The 20,369-nt window shown below is 41.4% G+C and overlaps 3 protein-coding genes across 3 annotated transcripts in view; 1 reads left to right on the top strand and 2 right to left on the bottom strand.

Annotated features, from left to right (window-relative positions):
• Positions 1-2,279, top strand: part of si:ch1073-396h14.1 (disintegrin and metalloproteinase domain-containing protein 10) — a 38,826-nt gene extending 36,547 nt beyond the window's left edge. The window contains exon 15 of the mRNA XM_014410052.3: positions 206-2,279. Coding sequence (XP_014265538.2) covers positions 206-310 — 105 coding nt within the window. The 3' untranslated portion in view covers positions 311-2,279. The remainder of the gene's footprint in view (positions 1-205) is intronic.
• Positions 1,255-6,884, bottom strand: lpl2a (lipoprotein lipase 2 a). Its single transcript, XM_004554954.2, has 10 exons — positions 6,630-6,884; positions 5,601-5,797; positions 5,152-5,331; positions 4,842-4,953; positions 4,514-4,747; positions 3,804-4,046; positions 3,443-3,563; positions 2,926-3,144; positions 2,566-2,673; positions 1,255-2,474 (listed from the first exon to the last, which is right to left on the bottom strand). Exons 1-10 carry the CDS (start codon positions 6,727-6,729, stop codon positions 2,453-2,455), a joined length of 1,536 nt encoding a protein of 511 aa, XP_004555011.2. The 5' UTR covers positions 6,730-6,884; the 3' UTR covers positions 1,255-2,452.
• A 5,573-nt stretch (positions 6,885-12,457) lies between these two features.
• lpla (lipoprotein lipase a) lies at positions 12,458-19,556 on the bottom strand. Its single transcript, XM_004554955.3, has 10 exons — positions 19,314-19,556; positions 18,344-18,549; positions 17,813-17,992; positions 17,185-17,296; positions 16,407-16,649; positions 15,574-15,816; positions 14,610-14,730; positions 14,270-14,452; positions 14,062-14,169; positions 12,458-13,530 (listed from the first exon to the last, which is right to left on the bottom strand). Exons 1-10 carry the CDS (start codon positions 19,411-19,413, stop codon positions 13,479-13,481), a joined length of 1,548 nt encoding a protein of 515 aa, XP_004555012.2. The 5' UTR covers positions 19,414-19,556; the 3' UTR covers positions 12,458-13,478.
• Positions 19,557-20,369: the final 813 nt, after the last annotated feature.

The following is a 20,369-nucleotide window of genomic DNA, read 5'->3' as shown; positions in this document are numbered from 1 at the left end:
ATAATGAACAATAAGGCAAAATCAGTGAGGTAATATTTTTGGTGAATAAAACCTTTGAACAATAAAATTATTGTTTCTGCTCAACATTTTAAATTAAAGATTAAATTAAAGATTTTTATTCTAGTGATCTTAATCTTAATCTTAAACCAAACGACACCAATGCTTCCAGCTTATTCGAAATCATGTTTCTGTTTATTCTCCTCAGGCTCACTGGTGGGCCATCCTGCTGGCTATCCTGACGCTGTCTGGAGTCATGGGCTGCACCGTCTGCCTCTGCAGCATTAAACTGGACACACGTAACTTGGAGTGACTTTTTATCCCTGAAGACTCTTGAATAAACGTCCTTTACCTGAGATCTTCAGGTGCCACGTCGAGGAGGATTCATCAGCTTTGTTCAACTGCCCAAAAACTCAGCCATGTTCACCGATGTCTTTGTGTAACTCTTCACATTTAGGAAAGACGCAAGAGTCTCCTGTGATGTATGTGTTGTGGAAAATGTTGCTTCTTCTGCTGCCAAATGTGGGTCAGTCAGCTGCCCCTCAGAAAGCTGAAGCTGCAATGTAAAGCCATCTGTCACTACAAAGCCTTAAATGCACGGAGCATGTTTAAGACACTAATTTCAGCTATGAGGAGCATCCAGCTTTCCATCTCAACCATAGCAACACCTGCAACTGAAGGGTCTGCGTGTACATAGAGTTTGACGGTACTTTCTTTCAGTAGATACTATTTTGCAAATCTTTGGGCAAATACTGTGTTTTACTCTGCTACATTTATCTTCAATCTTCTTAACAACCTACATAACAGTTTAGAATAAGATATAAAACAAACTTATCTACGAGGTCAAACCAGCAAGTTCCAACCTTTGTGGTCCTGTAAGGAACCAAAGTGTGGTTAAACTAAAGCTGACGCTGCAGTTTACGGTGTCCTTACTCAGCATATCTTTGGGGTCACCTTGACACATGTAGCCAAACACGTGTCACAACACCACAATTACAAGGACTTGCAGAAACAACACCGCTCGCTGGGCTGAATCCAGGACTGCTTGCACTTTTATATCAGAAACAGTTGTGAGTGTTTAAATTGTTAAAACTGTTTAGATCAAACACACTTTGATAATATTTTTTAACGGAACAAACAGCCTTGAGATGGTAAATAGGACTGATAATTATATTTTTTTTTATACTGAGCGAGCAAGGAAGAAAAGTTGAGCATTTCTCTCGACCTTTAAAAAAAATGCAAGCTCAAGATGACCTCTCAGGCGACACGCTGGTTTTATTAAAGAATTTATACAATACAGAGACGTATTTACAGCTATGTACAGTGATTACATGAACACACTTTTTATAGATCAATTCACAGAGAGGTGAAAATATATAACTAGCAGCGGTCCATATAAGAGACTCCAGTATCTATATTATAGTATTTACATTTATTGTACAGGTGAGTTGTTTTCTCTTTCCCTGTTTTAAGTGCAAAATACCTTTTTATAAAAGTCACAATTATTACAGTACAATACCTCTGAAGAACTGAGGTTCAAGTATTGCTTACTAACTGGAAATGCATAATTGAATGAGCATGAGCCAAAAAATAAAATCTTATCCACAGCAGACATTGCACTTTACAAAGACCACACATCACAAACATTAATAGAAGCTTTGCTTTCGAGCTCACACCGAATATTACATACTCGTTAAAAGAAGGAAGCCATTTTTAGAAGAGTATCCAGCACTTCTTTGAGGTGACAGCTTCAAAGTAACGTCTTCTTGCAGGAGTGAAGCAGTAAAACATGCAAAAGCATTTAAAATAACACCTTTTTCAGCTTTGAGTACTTCAGTATAAGTTCATACAGTAAGAACAACGGACGCCGAGTTGGAAGGCAACAATAAAAAGCCGAAAAGCTTCTGCTGCTTGTTTACAGTAAGGCACACTGATACAGGTCCCACAGTCACATACAGCGCTGAGAGTCACAGTGGTGAATGCTCGGTGACTCAGGTAACTTAGTACTTACTTAGGTAACACAAAAAGGTAACTAAACTGTAACCTACTGCTTAAAACACACAAAAAATACACCTTTAATATTATTTTTCCTCATTTTCAGAGGTGTCACTCTATTATATTTCACAGTGGTTCCTTTATATGAAATATTATTATTGTACTACACATCAGGGCATTAGTACCTCTACAACCAAACTTTGTTGATCTGGCCTGTAAGATTTACTAGTAGTACAACAATCAAGCAAAAGTCATTAAATTACTTTTTTTTTTTTTTTTTTACAAAGTATGACATAGTATTCACATACATATTGTTTTAAACATTATACCTATTTGGATATATACAAGGTGATAAAGGCTTTCAGATATTTACTGGTGTATAAAAGTTACTAGTGTATAAATTATCTGCTAAGTGCTGAAATGGACAAAGGGGATGGTGGAGAGCGTCTTGTCTTCACGATCAGTGGTTCTCCAGAGTTACTCTACAGACAGAAGCAGCAAATGTATTGTTATTTATCAGCGTTAGCAGTAATGCAATGGTAAAGAGTAGGGTTAACACAGAGGCAAGCTCACCTTCTCAGAGTTCGCTTTCTGTTCGTCCTCCACGGATCCTTACATTTAACAAACGTGAGCTCCTGTGTCAGCTTCTGAGCGTCAGGATCTTTTATGCAGAACACCATCCTGTGGGAGAAATTCATGAAATACTGCTTAACTGTGCGTGTTCAAGTAGCTCCGTGAGATTCTGCTTAAGCCTGTGCTTTAAGCTTGATATATTTTAGCCATAAATCCCAGTAATAGACACATTTCTATGAGGTCCATCATGGAAACTCCAACACTGGTATTTCAGGAAAACTCAAGGGAAGCCTCGAGTTTTTTGTCTTCTGGCAGACAGACATTATTTGGTAACTACACCTTTAATGTTCTGCAACTCACTTTTGTTGCGTCTCGCCCGCTCTAATGCGGATTTTGTGAACCGCCACGTTAGCGCCATCTGAGCTGCCAGACCACCAAGAGGAAACCATCTTCAGCATGCTTGACGCAGACCAGCCGTTTGTCTCCTCCCATTTAAACTTCAGCATCAGCAGGTCACCGATGTCTTTCTCCGTCACCAGCAGGAACGAATGTGTCTTATTTGTGACAATTTTCTCCTTTCTGCCAGACACAGGCGGAAAGAAATGTTGATCTCCACGCATACACATAGCCAGCATGTTTTATTTAACTGAGGCTTGTAAAGTATGTGCCATAAAAGATGATAAAATGGCAATGAAAGCACGCTGTAAAGGCCCAGCAGTGAAATGTGTTTGTGTGTGGTTGCCTCTTTCTGTTTATGGTTTCTGTCTCGTGCTGTTTTCTTTGATTACTGTGCAAGTGTTAAAAACAACTCGTAACTTGAAAAATGCAAGTCACTGTGCAGTAATTCTTCTTCATAAGGGTTCAAACCCTCACTCACAGTTTAAGCTGCAGGTTTTCAGCTTCTCCTCTGGTTCCATACAGCGAGACAGTAAGCGAGGGCTCCATAGCTGAGCTATTCACCTTACTGGAGAAGTGGATCTTCAGCTGATAGTGGTAAACTGCAAAACAAAGCAACAATTTGCACCATTTAAGGACCTGAAAGCATGCGTGTAAATTAACGTAATAAAACTGCTCCAGATTTAATGGGTTTAAGTTTCAGCCGAAGCAACTAGAATCTCAAAAGTCAACAATCCCAGAAAGTATGAGATGTTTTTTAGATTATTCTTTGCTTTTTGTTTCTGCAAATATATCAGCTTTCATGTGATAACAGCGATGATATTAAAGAGCATGCCGCTGACCTCTGAAAGGCATGGAGGATCGTGTCTTGGTGTACATCTGAACGCTGCGAGGCTTGCGGACCTTGTTGATGTCGTAGCCCACCGTGTTGCAGCGGCTTTTCCGGCAGCTCAGGCACATCCCGCGGTCGAACATGTCGTTGCTGCCACATCTGTACGCCATGGCCGCTTCCTGCTCGTTCAGCAGGGAGTCGATGAAGAGGTGAACCGAACGCTCGTGTTCACACTTGACGGCGTCCGACACAGCTGAGGAGGAAAGAAATGGATGCAATTTATTATCTGCTCTAATTCTCTACATTGCATACACATTACTTTTCCATTCAGTAGCTGACCGTGCTCCGGGTAAATTTACTTATTTTTAATCTGACCTTTCCTCAGCCATGTTTGGGACCCTCTGTTTATTTTCACACTGGTGTGAATGACGTCATTGTGCAGCTGTCATTAACAATGTCCACTGCTAAGATATTAATGACAGCAGCAAGCAGTTACAAGCTTCTAAGCGGCACACTCTGTGTATAGGCACTTATGTGTTTCTAAAAAATGTGCTTAATTTTGTTTTATTGTGGCTGAACCTCTGATCTGATTGCTTCATAATAAAGTTCATTAACGCTTTAACTAACTTTACCTGTTTCTTACTCTCTTCGTAAAAGAATACAACAATCACTGTGCAGATACAGTAAAATCAGGGCTGCAGTCATTTTAGTTATTTTTACCAAATATTCCAAAGTTGGCGATCTTCTCCAGCGCTCCCCTGAGGTTGCAGCCCGGCTGGTAGCTGCCTCCGTTGGGGTAAATGTCCACGTGGCCGACGGGCTGCTGGATTCCGATGCTGAGACCCAAAGAGCCGCGTGTGAAGGTGTGAAGGACATCCACGAAGTGAGCATCATCTGGGGAGAGGCGCCTGTGGGCGTGTTCGCCCTCGAAGTCGGGACCAGCGGGATCCAAACCTTCAGACAGAGACGAGGAGGACCAACATTACACGACTTTATTGTTGTGGTAATAGCTTTAAAACAAACATCTGAAATCTTCTGTCTTGTTTACCGGTGATTCTGCCGACTTTATTGGTTGCATGGCTGCCAGCAAATCCGGCCACGTGGGCCCCGAGGCTGTAGCCAATCAGGTGAATGTTCTCAAGAGGCATGTTGGTGGTCTCCTTGAAAATCAAAAGTAATTAAGTTAAGGAGAGTGTAAGAAATACTCCACATTACCTTTGGGTTTAATTTCATTCGCTTTTTCTTTGTTACTCATATAAACACATCGTTTAAATACTTGAGGTTAAATAACACTAACTCATCGATATTTTAATGAAAGGGCATTTAATGAGACCTGTGAAATCAAGAGCTTAACTAACCTCGATCCAATCGATGAACTGAGCGATCTCCTGCCCCACTGCTTTGGTTTTCTGAGCTGCGACCACATAGTGATTCTGAGCCGAGTTGAGCCAGTCCACCACGATGACGTTGGCCGTCTGCTCTCTCTCATACAGTGCCGATACCAGTTTAGGGATCCAGCTTTCAAACATACCACTCAGCTGTTGAAAAGACAAACAAACATCAATCCTGACAAGTGAAACTAGTGTACGCGTGTAATTTAAGCCACCTCCAGATCAACATGTCAGGAAATACTTTGGCTGGTTGTCAGTCAATATGATTTTTTTATTTTAGTGAGATGCCACCTCACCAGAATTTGGTGAAAGGTATTCCCGGTCTTTTATTCTCCTTTCGATTCAAAAGAAAACAAAGCTCTGGATATTTTGGAAAATAGGGGCAGGTTAAAACAAGCTGAAGCATCTCTGCTTACCGTCCAGCCATGGATTATGAGAAAGGTTTTGGAAGTGCCGTTGAAGGTGCAGGTTGCCAGGGAGTCGGGTTTTCCTGGAATGATGTAGCAGAGGTCATCATCGGGATGGGATGGCTTGCGCAGCGAGAATTTGGCAACAGTGGCATTGCTCTCAGCCTTGTGGTCAAAAAAGCCTTTCACAGGATCGAGGAAGTTACCTGACAGAGAAGATTATCCAGTTAGCTGGATGGTTTAAGAGAACTTTATACTCTTAAAAAAATAAAGAAGGGGAAACAAATCCTCTGGTTTCCTGGTGTTTTGATCAGATATACAAATCTTATCTAATAGTCTGGCTGGAAAGTCTGAGATGTCTGACCAGCTAGCTGAGTTGCTGGTGGCAATAAGGTCCGCCCCCAGGGCCCCTCAGAAAATGAGCTTCCACCTTAGAGGAGATCAAAGCTCAGGGGTTTAAGGAGTTCACTTGGTCAGGACTGAGCTCCACAGAGGCTCATAAGGGTTTCTCAGCTTTGTTCCTGCCACCTCACCGAATATAATCTGCCCAAGTTTCTGTGGTCCTGCTGGCACAGTCAGCTGACTGGGCCTTGTACTGATTTTCAAAGTGTGGGGAGGCGGAGACCAGACCCTTGCAAACAATTACCAAAATAAAGGCTCCAATAGTTTGAGGATCATATTGTGAAAATAAATAGACATGATGACACCCGGATAAATCAGTTTGTTGGGATAATTTGACAGTCTGACACATTTCAGTTTATTTCTCTAATTTCCAGCGTTAGCTTCAATTTCAGAGCGTCTCTTCCAGGGAATAGTAAGTGAGGAGAGTATCAGAGATGAGTTTAGTCATAGACACGTGACCTAAAGTATGTCCTATAGCGCGTTGATATCACTGGCAAGGTAGAAACTACTGTACACACACACAAGCACTGCGCTTGGTTTTCACCAAGTTACAGTTACACGGGAATTTTCACCTCACGTACCTGCAGAACTACAAACATACAGACCTAAATGTGGATGAAGTAACTGACAACTCACCAAAAATAGAATCGGCGAGCTCTTCCTCCAAGGACGTCACATTTTGCACAGCTGCATTCAACACCACGAAGCACAGAAACCGCACTTTCCACGCTCTCATTTCTTTTGCACTTTGTTCCTTTTGGAGAAAATATCTTTAAGGACGAAATCAGTCAATGAAACGCCGCAGCCCGGGAGTGTACGCAGTCCTGTAGTAAGGAATAAGCCCGCGCGTCCTGTTGCGCGCAGTGCGCTGATATCTGAACCACCTTGAACTGTCTGCGTCTTAAATAGCGCTTCTGAAGTTCTGACAAGCCATTGGCTGCTGGCCTCGGGCGGGGAATGGAAAGTAAATGTGTAAACTAAACCATTAAGCCTGCTTTATGAGGAGCGATAGCAACAGTGTTTGGCAGTGTAGCGACTCATTGAACCCCGAGAAAGCGCTATTTATTTTTTAAATGCATTCAGTGTATGTTTCTACCACACGACCACGGCCAGATCAGCAGGAGACACTGATTAGCATAAACGTTTGCATTGTTGCAGTGCTTCCTGTGTGATTAACTAAATCTGTAAAGAAATGCACTTTCATATTTAAATAGTGTAACTAGGCTGAATTGTATACATACATGGCTTTAAACCGATTTTTATAAGTCAAAGGTTCCACATCATTCAGATCATTCATCGTCATGTTTGCAGGGCTCCACTACTCAGAAAACAGTTCTTATTCAATATTATATTATTTTTTTAAACTGGAAAGATAAGACTGAAACCTAACTGAGCAATCAGTGAGGTTCTTGCAGTAAAGTTAGCCGCCATTGCTTTAAAACTCTGACCTTTGACCTATTACATGTGATAGGTCAATACCTAACCTATTTACTTACCAAATAGGCTAGGTATTGCTGATACAAGTTCAAGATTATGGACACATATTCATGCAAGAGTAGCTGGCTTTACAGCTGCTGAGTTGTTGCCCAAAACGTCAGGACAAGACACTAAGAAAAACTGGGAAGGAGGCCGATGAAGTGATGGTTGAAGAGTCAGAAGCTTGTTAAAGTCAACTGCACCATTTGCAAGATATAAAAAAATTACTGGTGCAGTGACTGATATATACTATGTATGTTTGTCATGGTCGGACGGTCCTTCCCGGAGCGACCTGTCTGTGTGTGTATGTGTGTGCTTCTCTCTCTCTCCTCCTCCACCCAGTGGCTGACACACCTGCACCTAATTTGCCATCCAGCTGTCACTGATCATCCTCGTTGTGGACTGAGGTACTTAACTATGTGTCCGGATGGCAGTCGACGCTGGACTGTACTGGAGGCTCGGAGGAAGTGATACGGAGCAGAAGGTTGGAGAGAAGGAGTCCGCTGGATTAAGCCCTCGGAGGAGAAACACACTCAGATAATCACTTGGGAGACTCACCTGCACACCACTGGGAATTTGGAGATGATCACCGTTGGATTTTTGTACTTCGCTTTGTGACTGTTTTTGAGCACTGTAAATAAACGCACTGTTTGCTTCGCATCCAGAGCTCCGCGACTGAGTCTGTATTTCCCCCATTACCCGTGACAATGTTAGAGTGTGTAATAAATACAGTACATACCAAATTAATATAAGTTCGGATCTTTTTTTAAGTCCATTTTAATACAATTTTCTAAATAAATCCAAGTTATTGATTCTGACTGCTAAACTGCTGCTACTTCACACTTTATTCACAAATCACTTGTGATCTGACTCAGACATGAGCACATATAAAATGATCATTCGTGAAATGGGACTCCCTGAAAGCTATTCAGATCACAAAAGACATATATAATTACCAACATACAGTACTTTACTAACCTATTATTGAAAATACCTTCTACACAGTGGCACATAAAAATAGCATTATGAATTTATTAAAGTATGGACTTAAAATGTGAAGCGCTTGCAGATTTTGAAAAATCCTCACAATACAGTATTTAGAATCAAATATATTTTAGCAGCAGCTGTTGTGTTAAACTCTTTCAAAGCAGAGAATAATTTTAACATTTTTGTTGTGATTTTTATTCCAGATCTGTGGAACTCTCCAGGTCACATTAAAACATGCATATTTAAATGGCCTGTATTTGTATAGCGCTTTACTAGTCCCTAAGGACCCCAAAGCGCTTTACACATCCAGTCATCCACCCATTCACGCACTGGTGATGGCAGCTACATTGTAGCCACAGCCACCCTGGGGCGCACTGACAGAGGCGAGGCTGCCGGACACTGGCGCCACCGGGCCCTCTGACCACCACCAGTAGCCAACGGGTGAAGCGTCTTGCCCAAGGACACAACGACTGAGACTGTCCGAGCCGGGGCTCGAACCGGCAACCTTCCGATTACAAGACGAACTGCCAACTCTTGAGCCACGATCGCCCCATTTACATTAAAACTGCAAAAAAAAAAACTTATATTCAGTTCATTTAAGATGAATATAGCCATAAAAATGAGCGTTTGATGGAGCATCTAACTTGGACCATGAGTAAAACCCTGCAAAATCAATAATAATACCCACTTTTAGCCTCACCTGGACTGGACACCAACAGTACAGTCTTGAGATTCCTGCCCAAGGGCTTCAACTCCCAGCGCATCTTGAGTCAGGTGATCTCAAGGTCTCAGAGTGGTTTCATCCAAAGCTTGTAGTGCTAATGACACACGCCTTTTTTCACACCTGGGCTCATGTAATGATGCATATGATTAATAGTGGGTCAAGGACAACCACCTAAGGAACAAACCCCAACTAGGGTTTAAAAACCTGGGACTCTCCACCCTTTGGTTTTATGAAGAAGCATTTTCAATGAGAGGTAAATGTCTCCAAAACACTTAAAAGACAACTGTGACCTGGATAACCGAGAACCTACACAGAAATATTTTACATAATATCTTCATTTTTGCTCTGTTACATGAGGTGCAGGCCATAATAAAAGCTCCACTCCTCTTCTTCCTTTTGCACACACTCTCCAGATGTTGGTATTGCAACAAAACAGCTGGCTTCATTACTTTTTATTCTTCTTTGAATATGATTGGATTTTCCTTGAAAAACAGTGACTGCATTTGTTTTTCCACTCCTGCCTCTGCAGCCTTTTCAGGGGAAGCACTCGTCCCCTGGTGACTAAAGGGCAGTGAAGAACATGCCGGACCACAGCCAAGATTTGTTGGTTCCAGCTGAGATGAAAAATGGGCAAACAGTAATTCCTCCTTAAAGTTTGGAGACAACAGAATGTCTTTAATTTTATGTACTTCCAAGATTATTTCCCAAGCTGATTTCTAGGAATGGCACATGTTGCATATGAGAAAATCACACAAAAAAAGACAAACAGAGTAAAACTTTGTGTTTTTTAGGCTTATAAAAGACAGCAACAGCTTTAAACCAAGCAAAAATATGAATAGTTAATTTGTTACCATTTATACATGCAGCGTTTTTCCTGAGCACTAGTTTCAGATTGGAGAGGGCAGCAGGAAAAATGTAAAAGTCATCTTTTTGGCTTCAACAACACTTGTTCACCAGCAACAGAAAGTCATGAGGGAAAGTTTCCACAGTGACCACAAGGACAAAAATGCTTTCCTGTACCTTGACCTTACACTTACTCACACCAAGTTCTGTTACAACTCTTTAACCTTCTTTGTGTCCCAGAAAAGTAAATGAGCAATGATGTTAGTGATACTTTATGAATAATGGGAAACGGACTCTAAGAAACTCTTTGGCTGAAGGTTAGAAATCCTGTTATTCCCCAGTGACACTGCCAAAAGAAGAAAATACTGATTTCTACAGTCCCCTCACATTGGATCAGGCATTTTCAGAGTATCAGAATTATAGAAAATGAAACATTACAAACAAAGTCGGGGGAATTTTTGTTGTTTTGTTTGGAAGATTAAATCACGCCATGACCTGATCAACTTTAAAACTAAAACAGCCGTCAGCTGACATTCAGATTGTGCTTTGAGAGTTTAAACAACTAGAATATAAAAAAACATCCACATCTCATTTCATTATCCCGGTCCAGACTCCAAATGTTGCACAACAGCTTTCCTCTTTTTAGGAAAGTTTAGGTTTAGGTGAGCTGTGGGGCTGTGGGGGCACAGCAAACCCACACCTATTCAGGTTCAAGTGGATGTGTCTACACAGGGCATACAGCATTTTGGGCCTTTGGGACTACTACATGGTCCACAGTGTACTTACCCATAGAAAACCCACGTGGAGCCTCAAAGGGGAAAAAACTGCTGTGGGCCCTGCTTGGGCACACCCATTTGAGGCCCATTTGAGGGTGGAGAGTCCCAACCAACAGAATATGTTGTTTTCATATTCTGTGAAAGTTCCCCAGTTTGAGCCTCGGAGGAGACACATGTGAGGCCCCAGCACCGAAGTCCACAGTGTGGAGTGGGGCTGAGGTGTGCGTTACAGGTGTGCCTGCTGTGGACCCGTGCGGGAAAGCTGTTACTTTTAAGTAATATTACAGTCTTTATACACAAGGGTAGTAAAAAAAGAGTGTTTACATAAACAATTCTTCTTTAGGGTAAATCATCATCTGTTGCCAGGCAACATCATCTGTTGCCTGGCACCTTATCCTTAATTTTACAGTACTGTGGTGAGCACTGATTTATGCACCTATATGGCTTGAGTCCTCCTAGCTATGGAGTGTACTTTTAATGAAAAGAGCAAAAGCAGTTTTAAGAACTGTATCAGTGGTCGAAACCGTTTTAGCGGCTGCTCAGGAAATGGTAACACGTGGGAAGCTGAAAGTATCATTTATTAAAATATCCGAGCACGCATTCTCAGTCAAACTAAACTGAAATTGTTTGAAAATGTACAAGCATGGCTCTCTCCACAAATACAATCAAGTACCAGGCCATAAAACTGCAAGTCAGCAAGTAGAGAGCATGAGTGTATCTCCAGCATTCTCGGTTGCTATACTTTTAATTTATTATCAAAGTAATCTATATTTAATTTAATTTATTTGTATAATCACAGGTAGCACTCAAAGTGGCCAGAATATTTTTCTAGCTCTTTTCACAGCAAGATATTTTTTTCCTTGTCTTCACTAACATTCACGATTTCAGTTTTATCATTTCATGAATGCCACACATGCAGAAGCTTTACTGGAATGAAAATGTAACGTTAGCTTCTTCTTCTGCCTCAGTTTCACCATCCTCTGTAATGCCATTCCCCTCTCACTACATCCACAAATCTTCTCTGGAGTCTTCCTCATTTCCTCCTGCCTGACAGCGCCATATTCAACATCCTTCATCCAGGATCTCCACCATTCCTTCTCTCCAATCCAATCCATCTCAGTTTTGCTGCTCTAACTTTGTCTTCACACTGCCCAACCTGAGTGGTCACTCTGATATACTTATTTCTCAACCTCTCAGAGTCTCAGAGGTTAGATAGGGCGTCATCTTGGCGCCCTATCTAACCTTCTCCATCAACACTCTGAAAGCAAACATTGCATCTGCGCTGCACTGCTCCTCACTAATCATCACCCTTCGTCTTAACCTAGCTTCAACAGCTCTTCCCCATATCTTCATGATGTGGCTCATCGGCATCGCCACAGATCTGCACATCACTCCTTGTTCTTGAGAACTGGTACCAGAACACATTTGCTGCATTATTTATATGTATGAGTGATGCTGATACATGTAGCCTTCATTATAAGGCTCTGTTCTTTTGATAGCAAGAGCTGTTGACCCCTACCTAACCAGCATCTGCACATGCTCAAAGTAGTGGTTCCATCAACAGCTAGAACTGGGACCAATTTGATCGATCCTTCCAAGGTCTCGCCCACAAAAACACAAACCGCTTGAATTGTAAAAAAATAGAGATGACAACGGGAGCCTGCCAAAATATATTACAGCTTTATATACAAATATATAAATGTACAATCAATAAATACAAGGTGAAGTAATCTTGAGATGTATTATGGCTGTCGTTTATGTCAGTCCATCACAAATCATAAAGGCTTGGGTGATTTTTTTGTAATGTTTGACCTTTTAGTATATGGCTATAATTGAGTGAAATGAGGTAAACTGTTTCAGGTGAGATGCTGTTGACCGAGAGGCGCACTTATCCTTTAAAATTTGATCAGTTTACCAAAACTAAAAAAAAATGCATATCCTTATTGGAGTGCAACCTCGATGACCTTAACATCTGAACTGCTTCGAGGGGCGGAGAGCCTTTTAAAGTGACCAGTGACACAATAACCAATAAAATCAAAGATCAAGCAAGACTTCAAAAGATCAGATATTACCATGTAGCTCATATTTGAAAAGATACTGATTAAGGTATTTACAAAGACCACTGTGATTCTCTATTCAGTAGATTGTAAATGCTTCTTTGGTCCCTGTTGATTGTTGGCAATTAGTGGTTAAGTAAAGACAAATGTTGGGCAGAAAATAATCACTTTGGACATTTAAAAAACATAAAAACCAACAAAGATGTGCCAAAATTATGCCTATCACTCTGGATTATTTAAACATCAATAATAATCCAAGTTCACAAAGGCTCAGAAAACACATCGCTTCTGTCAAAGTATATCAAAGTCGGTATAAACAGTACATATAGGATACAAAAAGCAAAAATAATGATTACAAAGCAGTTCAGCTACTTAAAAATGTCAGCACATCATCAAGAAGAAACATGCTACAGCAGCGTGATTTCTAGCACTGTGGATGAGGTTAAGTTGGTTGCACGGGAAGTTCAGTAAATACAAGAGCAGGAGAAGAAGAAAAAAACACAGCAAATCTCATATGTGTCCAGTTATTTGCGAAGGCTTTCCCAGCGTTGCTGTGTGCTGCCCATCTTTGGCTACGTGTGAAGGGACAGATGATACGCGCGGTGGGTGTTTGAGTGCAACTTCAAGCTTCCTGCTGCCCAAAAAGGCTGCCCTTCGTTTTAAGCTTGTGCGCCCTGGGAAGAAGAAGAGTAGAATGAGACATCTTGTCTTTGATAATACGAAAACAAAGCTCGCAGGACCTAAAGAATGCTATCTATAGGATTCAAATGTGATAATTGTTTTATTCTTGTTGCTCTTGTTTTCAGATTTCATCTCCTCCTGGCCTCCACACTTTCCTCTGTCATGCATATCCACAAACATCTTCGGGCCGTCCTCCTTTCATCTTGCCTGGTAACTCCTCCCCTCTTAATACATCCAGTAATTCTCCTCTTTGCATGTCTAAACCTACTCAATCTCCCCTGAACTGCCCAATGTCTCTGCCTAAAACCCTTTCTAATACATTTGTAACTGTTAATTAAAGTTTAATGATCTATTTCTGTGGTTCAGGTTTGATTTACTCATTTTTCCACTTCCTCCAATTTATCAGGTATGGGGAAAATTGAGTTCTCTACATCTCTCTAACAAGATAAATCTACTTTTTACATTTAGGCAAACACTTAAAGATTTTATTTAAAGTAGAAAATGTTTCACTGTCTTTAACTTACAGTTTTTCTTTACGGCTCTGTTTGTCTTCCTTTGACTTGACAAAGACGGCGTTCTCTCCTCCCCGGGTGAGGTCAACAAACTCTCCGTCCTTTGCATTAAAGATCACCCTGAATACACACAGAGAAAAAAAAACATTATTAACATCCTAAATGATTATTTTTCCGTCACAAGACTGCAGTGCATAAATGTCAGCAGGTCTGAACTTACTTGGACTGAGTCTCTCCACACTTGATGCGAAGTTTTCGGATGTTGAACTTGGTGTTGCCCCACCAGTTTGACCAGCTGATGTACGCATCCCGCTCCCAGCGCAGCTTCACAATCATCAGGTCTCCGATATCCGTGTCGGTGGTGATGAGGAAGGATTGAGTGGTGTTACTGTTCAGGGCTGGTCTGCAAGGTTAAGACAAGAGAAGCTGCTCAGATTTGAAGGTTCTCTACACGGATTGTTAGATTTGTCTACCTTTTCTTGTAATCTACATGTGCACGTCTTTGCAAACTTGGTTTTAAAGTTATAAAAGTAAATATGTATGCTGTTTAATGTACTCACAGAACAAAAGGAATATCTTCCTTCTCTCCATTTGTTCCATACAGGGAAATCTTCATTGGCTGCTCCGTGAAGCTCTGCTTGTTCTGGCTGAAGAAATGTGCCTTCACCTGGTAGTGGAAAACTGTAAGAAGGGGGGATCCAGTTGTTAGAGATTAGCCCACTTCTCTTATTTGACTGCTCCAAGTTTGTTTATCACTAGAAAAGCTTATGTAACCTGGACCTTTCTCTATCTCAGTGTGACCTTTACAGACTGGCATTTAAAACACGGATTTGCGGTAAATCCTGGCTGGTTTCATTTGCAAAGCCACATAAATGACTAACAGCCAGATTCCCAGACACGGCTCAAGACGTGTACCAGATTAGAGGAAAAATTCAATCAAGATCTTTGTTGAAAAAAGTCACTGAGTGGCGAATGAGGCTTGATCCATGTTGGAGACCCTATGTATCTACAAAACATGCTAAGCTGTCCACACAAAGTTTCTAACAATAACACTGTTGGCTTGTGTCAATAAACTTTTCCATTGCTGGTGTCCACTGGTCTCACTTTTCCTTAACATCCCCTCCAGATAAAGGAAACACCCATGACACCTTCTCGTAACCTTCTGAGTGCGTGATACTTTTTGTACACGTGTCGTTGCAGTAAGTCATCTTTCCTGGTCCACAAATTGTGCATAGCAACACTACCAGTACTACCAGTAATTCCAGCTTCAGGAAACCACATGCACACTAAGAACACCACAGAACAGTAGCTCATAGACTGAGGATTACTTTAATAAAGTATGTGAATGGCTTAAATCATTATAATCCTCCATAAAGTACATAAAACCAGCTGGAATTTTCTTCAGCTGTTAAATGTTAAATTTAATCTCTTTTGCACTGCAGGGAGCATCCATTCATTCTACTTTAATATCACTGACAGATACTCAAATCTTTTCACGTGCACATCCTTTTTTCTGGTTTTTACCTTTGAAAGGCATCGTTCCACGAGTCTTGAGGTACATCGTTGTGCTGCGGGCCGTGCGGACTTTTTTCACGTTGTAGCCGATCTTGTTGCAGCGGTTCTTCCTGCAGCTGAGGCACATTCCCTTGTTGAAGGTGTCTTTGGAGTTGCATCGGAAGGCCACGCTCTGCTGCTCGATGTTCAGCAGAGAGTCGATGAACAGGTGGATGGAGCGCTCGTGGGAGCATTTGACAAGCTGGTCCATATCTGCGAAACAGAGAGCAAAGAACATGTAAGGTTTCTGCACATCGCCCAGGTAACGTCACGCAAACATGGAAAATTACTTCCTCGTGTTGGACTTTTACTGTTTTTTTAACACATGCTGACCCACAAGCCATTTCCCACTTAATTCTGCTCTGCTCTGTTAAAGTACAACAGCTGAGGGGGCAGAACATCAGGAGGTACTTTAATCTCTGTCACAGTGCAAGTCTGTTATGACTGGAGGCAAACACGCTTTAACTGCGGCCCTGAAAGCTTTTATACAGTCAGTGTCTGTTGATGCCACGTAAACTTACAAGAACTGTTACAGACATTCGTTAAACTGATCGTTTATACAATTTAACCGATCACCATTATCTTCTGTTTTTGCTCATTATACTGAACATAAACACTCACTCTTGGTGTTGAAGAGCAAAGATTATGTGATGCTGCATGTGCTGTTATGAATCCAGGTTATATTTGTATTTGGCTGTGTGTTATCATCAGTAATCAAATCAAACCTAAACAAAGTGCTTCAAAGTGAATATTTGTAAAAGTGCAGTCAAGAGCAAAAAGCAAGGAGGGTTTGTATGTCATACTTTGGAGGCCTTTGATTCCTTCTAATGCAATTCCCATCAAAGTGTTCTGGATGTCGCAGCCTGGCTGGAAGGTGCCTCCGTTGGGGTAAATATCTATGTGACCCACTGGTCTCTGGATGCCAATACTGCGGTCCGGGGAGCCCCTGGTGTTGGTGTGCAGGACATCCACAAACTGGGCATCGCCTCGGGACAGTGTGCTCTGTTCATCCGCGTGCTCGAACGTGGGGCCGGCGGGATCCAGACCTGGAGAAAAAGAGGGATTTGCGTTTTTTTTACTGTGTCACAACAAAGAAAATATGGATAGATTTGGATGTACTAGAAGAAAGCGATCACTTTTATAGATAGATTTACTAACAGAGCTGCACATATTATTCTTGGCAGGTCAGACGGATTTCAAAGCTGGAGCAACGTCATAGTGGCAAAAAAAACCTGGAGCCACTAGCTGGCAGGAGCTCAGTAGATGTAGATACACATGCATGCCCAGATTATGTTTTACTGGCATGCCGAGGTGCTTTTAAGAACGGCACTGGAAAAAAATACTCATACATATGGTATGGTATGTTAACACACAGGCACTTACACTATATTTAGTATTTAATGGTATCTGAAAACAGGTCACAGTGCTTACAGCTAAAACACCTTACACAATCCTAACTGTAATGATGCAGTTGTGTGAGACTGTGCTGTCAGTCGGAACAGAGGGCAACACTGACCCATTGTGCTAATAAATCTATAATGTGAGCAGATAATAATCCATTTGATATCTTAATGCTCTTACCTGTGATCCGGCTGATTTTGTGGTTGGTAAGGTCTCCGGCAATTCCAGCAACATGCGCTCCCAGACTATAACCCAGCAGATGAACTCTGTCCCAGGGCAACTGCAGCTCGTTCTGAAAGGTAAGAAATGCGTCAGAAGAACATATTACACTCCCTTAAAACAGTTTGTAGAGAATCCTGCAGACTTGCAAGAGGGATCGAAACTATCTGTAGGTTATAGCTTTTCCAAATGTTCACAGAATTTTGGAAATCCTCCAAAAAAGGGGATCATTTTATGTAATTTGGGGTTTGCCAAATCTTTGCAAGCTTCATGTAAACAAATTCTTCACGCCAGTTCCCCTTTTAGCCTTGTTCAAACCAAAGCTGCGCTCCACTAAGCCTTGTTAGGAGACGCTGTTGTGAGCCACAAACGCGGTCATAAAATATTTTTATTGGCATTTAAAATCATAATCAGTAGGAAAACATATCCGCAGCAGCACCACAGGGTACAAAACATTACATCATGTAAAGCAACTTTCTCTGGCAGCACACTGACGACAAGTCAGCGCTGTGGTAATATGGGCGTCCAAAAAGAAAAAAAAATGTGTTAAGTTAGTTGTCAACCGCTGCTTTTCTGTGAGAGCACTCACTTGTATCCAGGTAACAAACTTGGCGACGTCACGACCCACTAGTTTGGTGTAGGCGGCAGAGGTCGGGTAGTGCTGGTTGGCTCGGGACAGCCAGTCCACCACAATCACATTAGCAGTGGGTACACGGTCATACAGAGCAGACACCAGCTTGGGCACCCAGCTCTCAAACATCCCTGTTACCTACAGGAACACACAAAGCTAGTGTGAGCTCAACTGCAGTATGGCATGATTTATTCTTGCCTTAGCCCTCGCTCTGTGTCCTGTTGTTGGAGAACAGCCAAAGCATCATCAGGTTCAAATTTTGCTGCCTGACTGGCCATAAATCACATTAAAACAGAAAATGCATGGACTTCCTATCATTCCTTACCCAGCCTGTTTCCTCTTACAAGTGTAGCTTTGTATTAAGTTTACAATTCTGCCCCAAAAATAATAGTACAATTGGTAGGTTTGGTTTTTCAACATCAGAACAAAGTATTTCTGTCATTTGCAAAGAGCAAAACATGGCTGTCAAGTGTGCTCAGTGTGACATACCGTCCAGCCGTGTATCACAATGAAGGTCTGTGTTTCTGGATTAAAGTTGCACTCCTTGATGGTTTCCGGCCTCCCAGGTACTATGTAACACATGTCATCATCCGGGGTGTCTGCGGTGCGCAGGGAGAACTTGGACACGATGTCGGTGAAGTCGGTGAGCCATTCAGTGGTATTCAGCAGTTGATCAATGGTGACTGTGGTGTTTGCTGTTACAACACACACAAACAAGCAGTGCTGGATTGTTATGATATGACAGAAAAGCGGGTGTCTGTTGACAGGTGAGACAAAGACACTTTTTTACGCTGTTATTAAGTTTCAGTTAAATGCAGCTTTTCAATAATGACGGAAAACTCTTCAAAACAATACGGTGACATAGTTTTTTTAATTAAGTGAATCAGCATCATTCTTACGCCTCGGACTGCTGATGCATAAAGCATTGTGAGCGGTGGAGCAGTAGGAGTGTAAAGCGTGGCGGTGTCGCCCCCTTTTGTCTCCTGGATTCCCACCAGCACAAGTTTTGAAAGTTTCGTGAAAAAATGAAGAATGTGGATTTTCCGGAAATAAAACTGGATCTTGTAAAGTAAACAATAATAACTTTTTCCCTATGAGACAGACTATGAAACTGAATTTGCGTTGTAACTTAATTAAATATGAGCATCGTGTTTTTCTACTCTAATATTTTTCATGTTTTATAATAAAACTGCGAAAATAAATGTGCGAATATTTTTTGCTTTTAGTTTTTCCTGTGTTGATGCCTTCTGCTTTACTCTTTCCTCGGACAAAAGCCTCTTGGCCGCAGTCACACATGGAGCTAAAGACCTAAACTCCGTCCGCTTATTACCAGGTTATTACCGGTCAACACGGTGCAGCGCGCATTAATTAACCTGCATCCATTTACTTAAACAGAGCAACATCGGGGTAATATGATAATAATAATTTAAGATAAATAAAAAGTATCTCAGCCACTTACCAAAAGCGGTGGTGTTGGATTCAAGGTCTGAAGAAAAAGTTGCAAAGATTTTTCCCAAAATTATCCAAGCAGTTAAAAAGCAGATATTTTGTTTTCCCATCTTATTGATGTGTTTCTTCGAAATGTTGCTGGATGCTGGTGGAGCAGTTGTAGATCCAGTTGATGTTGGACAGGTCAGAAAGTGGTGTGAAGCTGGAGCTGAGGAGTGAAGTTGCTTATGGTCTGTCACAGTTGCCGCTACAGGTCATCTTTATTGGTGGCTTATTTGAATATTCAAGTACGATTGGCTGGAGGTTCGAGGGCGGAGACTGATGTTTACCCCAGCTCTGAGTGAGCGAGGAGAAGGAGAACAGATCATCCACATCCCTTTACAGAAGAGCTGGCTGCACGGCAGAGTGTTTTATTTACGCGGTGATAACAGGGTTAGGTATGAATTACCATTCAAGACAATGGATTTTTAGAAAAACACCAGAGTTTCCTCACACTTCAGCCAAACAGTGACATTTAAAACAGCATATTAGACTCATTAACTGGTGTATGGATTTGGATGCATGTGTTATTATTTTATGCAACATATGATCATACTGCTGTCCGTCCTGATCAGGACATTCTTGTAAGAGACTTTTAATCTCAAGAGTTTTTCCCCTAGAAGGTTAAATAAAAAATTATGATCGACCTTATTGAATTAATATAAAAATGTTACCAAAATAATTTAAAAAAAGTATATTCAGAATCTTTACAATATACAGCTAAACGTCTTGCTGTAAGTTTGTGCTTCAAATAAAAGTGAACAAAAATGAGGGCAGGGGAAAACCAGCCCACTGAGTCATGACTTTAGTTGGGAAATGAACAATCACGCAGTCAGACAGTACGGATCGAGGCAGGGGAATGAATCCAATGAAAACATGTTGTGTCAGCGTGGAAGTGAGTGTTGGTAATTTGGTTGGACTTAACCTTTTAAATATCCAGATGGAGAGACGTGTGCTTGTGGGGAAACATCACTTCTGTGAAGCCTTGCGTGCCACAATAATAATTTTTTAATCATAGGCTACCTGG

The sequence above is a fragment of the Maylandia zebra genome, linkage group LG23 (genome assembly GCF_041146795.1).
Source record: "Maylandia zebra isolate NMK-2024a linkage group LG23, Mzebra_GT3a, whole genome shotgun sequence".
Classification (NCBI taxonomy): domain Eukaryota; kingdom Metazoa; phylum Chordata; class Actinopteri; order Cichliformes; family Cichlidae; genus Maylandia; species Maylandia zebra.
The sequence above is the reverse complement of the archived record's forward strand: the minus strand, read 5'-3'. Positions and strand labels throughout refer to the sequence as shown.

Excerpts from the sequence above, each read along its gene's own strand:
- lpl2a (XM_004554954.2), bottom strand. The coding sequence starts at position 6,729 with ATGAGAGCGTGGAAAGTGCGGTTTCTGTGCTTCGTGGTGTTGAATGCA. Across the intron at positions 5,332-5,600 it reads TCATAATCCATGGCTGGACG|CTGAGTGGTATGTTTGAAAG; the intron begins GTAAGCAGAGAT and ends TCTTTTCAACAG. Across the intron at positions 2,475-2,565 it reads AGAAAGCGAACTCTGAGAAG|AGTAACTCTGGAGAACCACT; the intron begins GTGAGCTTGCCT and ends TTCTGTCTGTAG.
- lpla (XM_004554955.3), bottom strand. The coding sequence starts at position 19,413 with ATGGGAAAACAAAATATCTGCTTTTTAACTGCTTGGATAATTTTGGGA. Across the intron at positions 17,297-17,812 it reads AGTTTGTTACCTGGATACAA|AACGAGCTGCAGTTGCCCTG; the intron begins GTGAGTGCTCTC and ends CTTACCTTTCAG. Across the intron at positions 15,817-16,406 it reads AGGAATCAAAGGCCTCCAAA|ATATGGACCAGCTTGTCAAA; the intron begins GTATGACATACA and ends TCTGTTTCGCAG.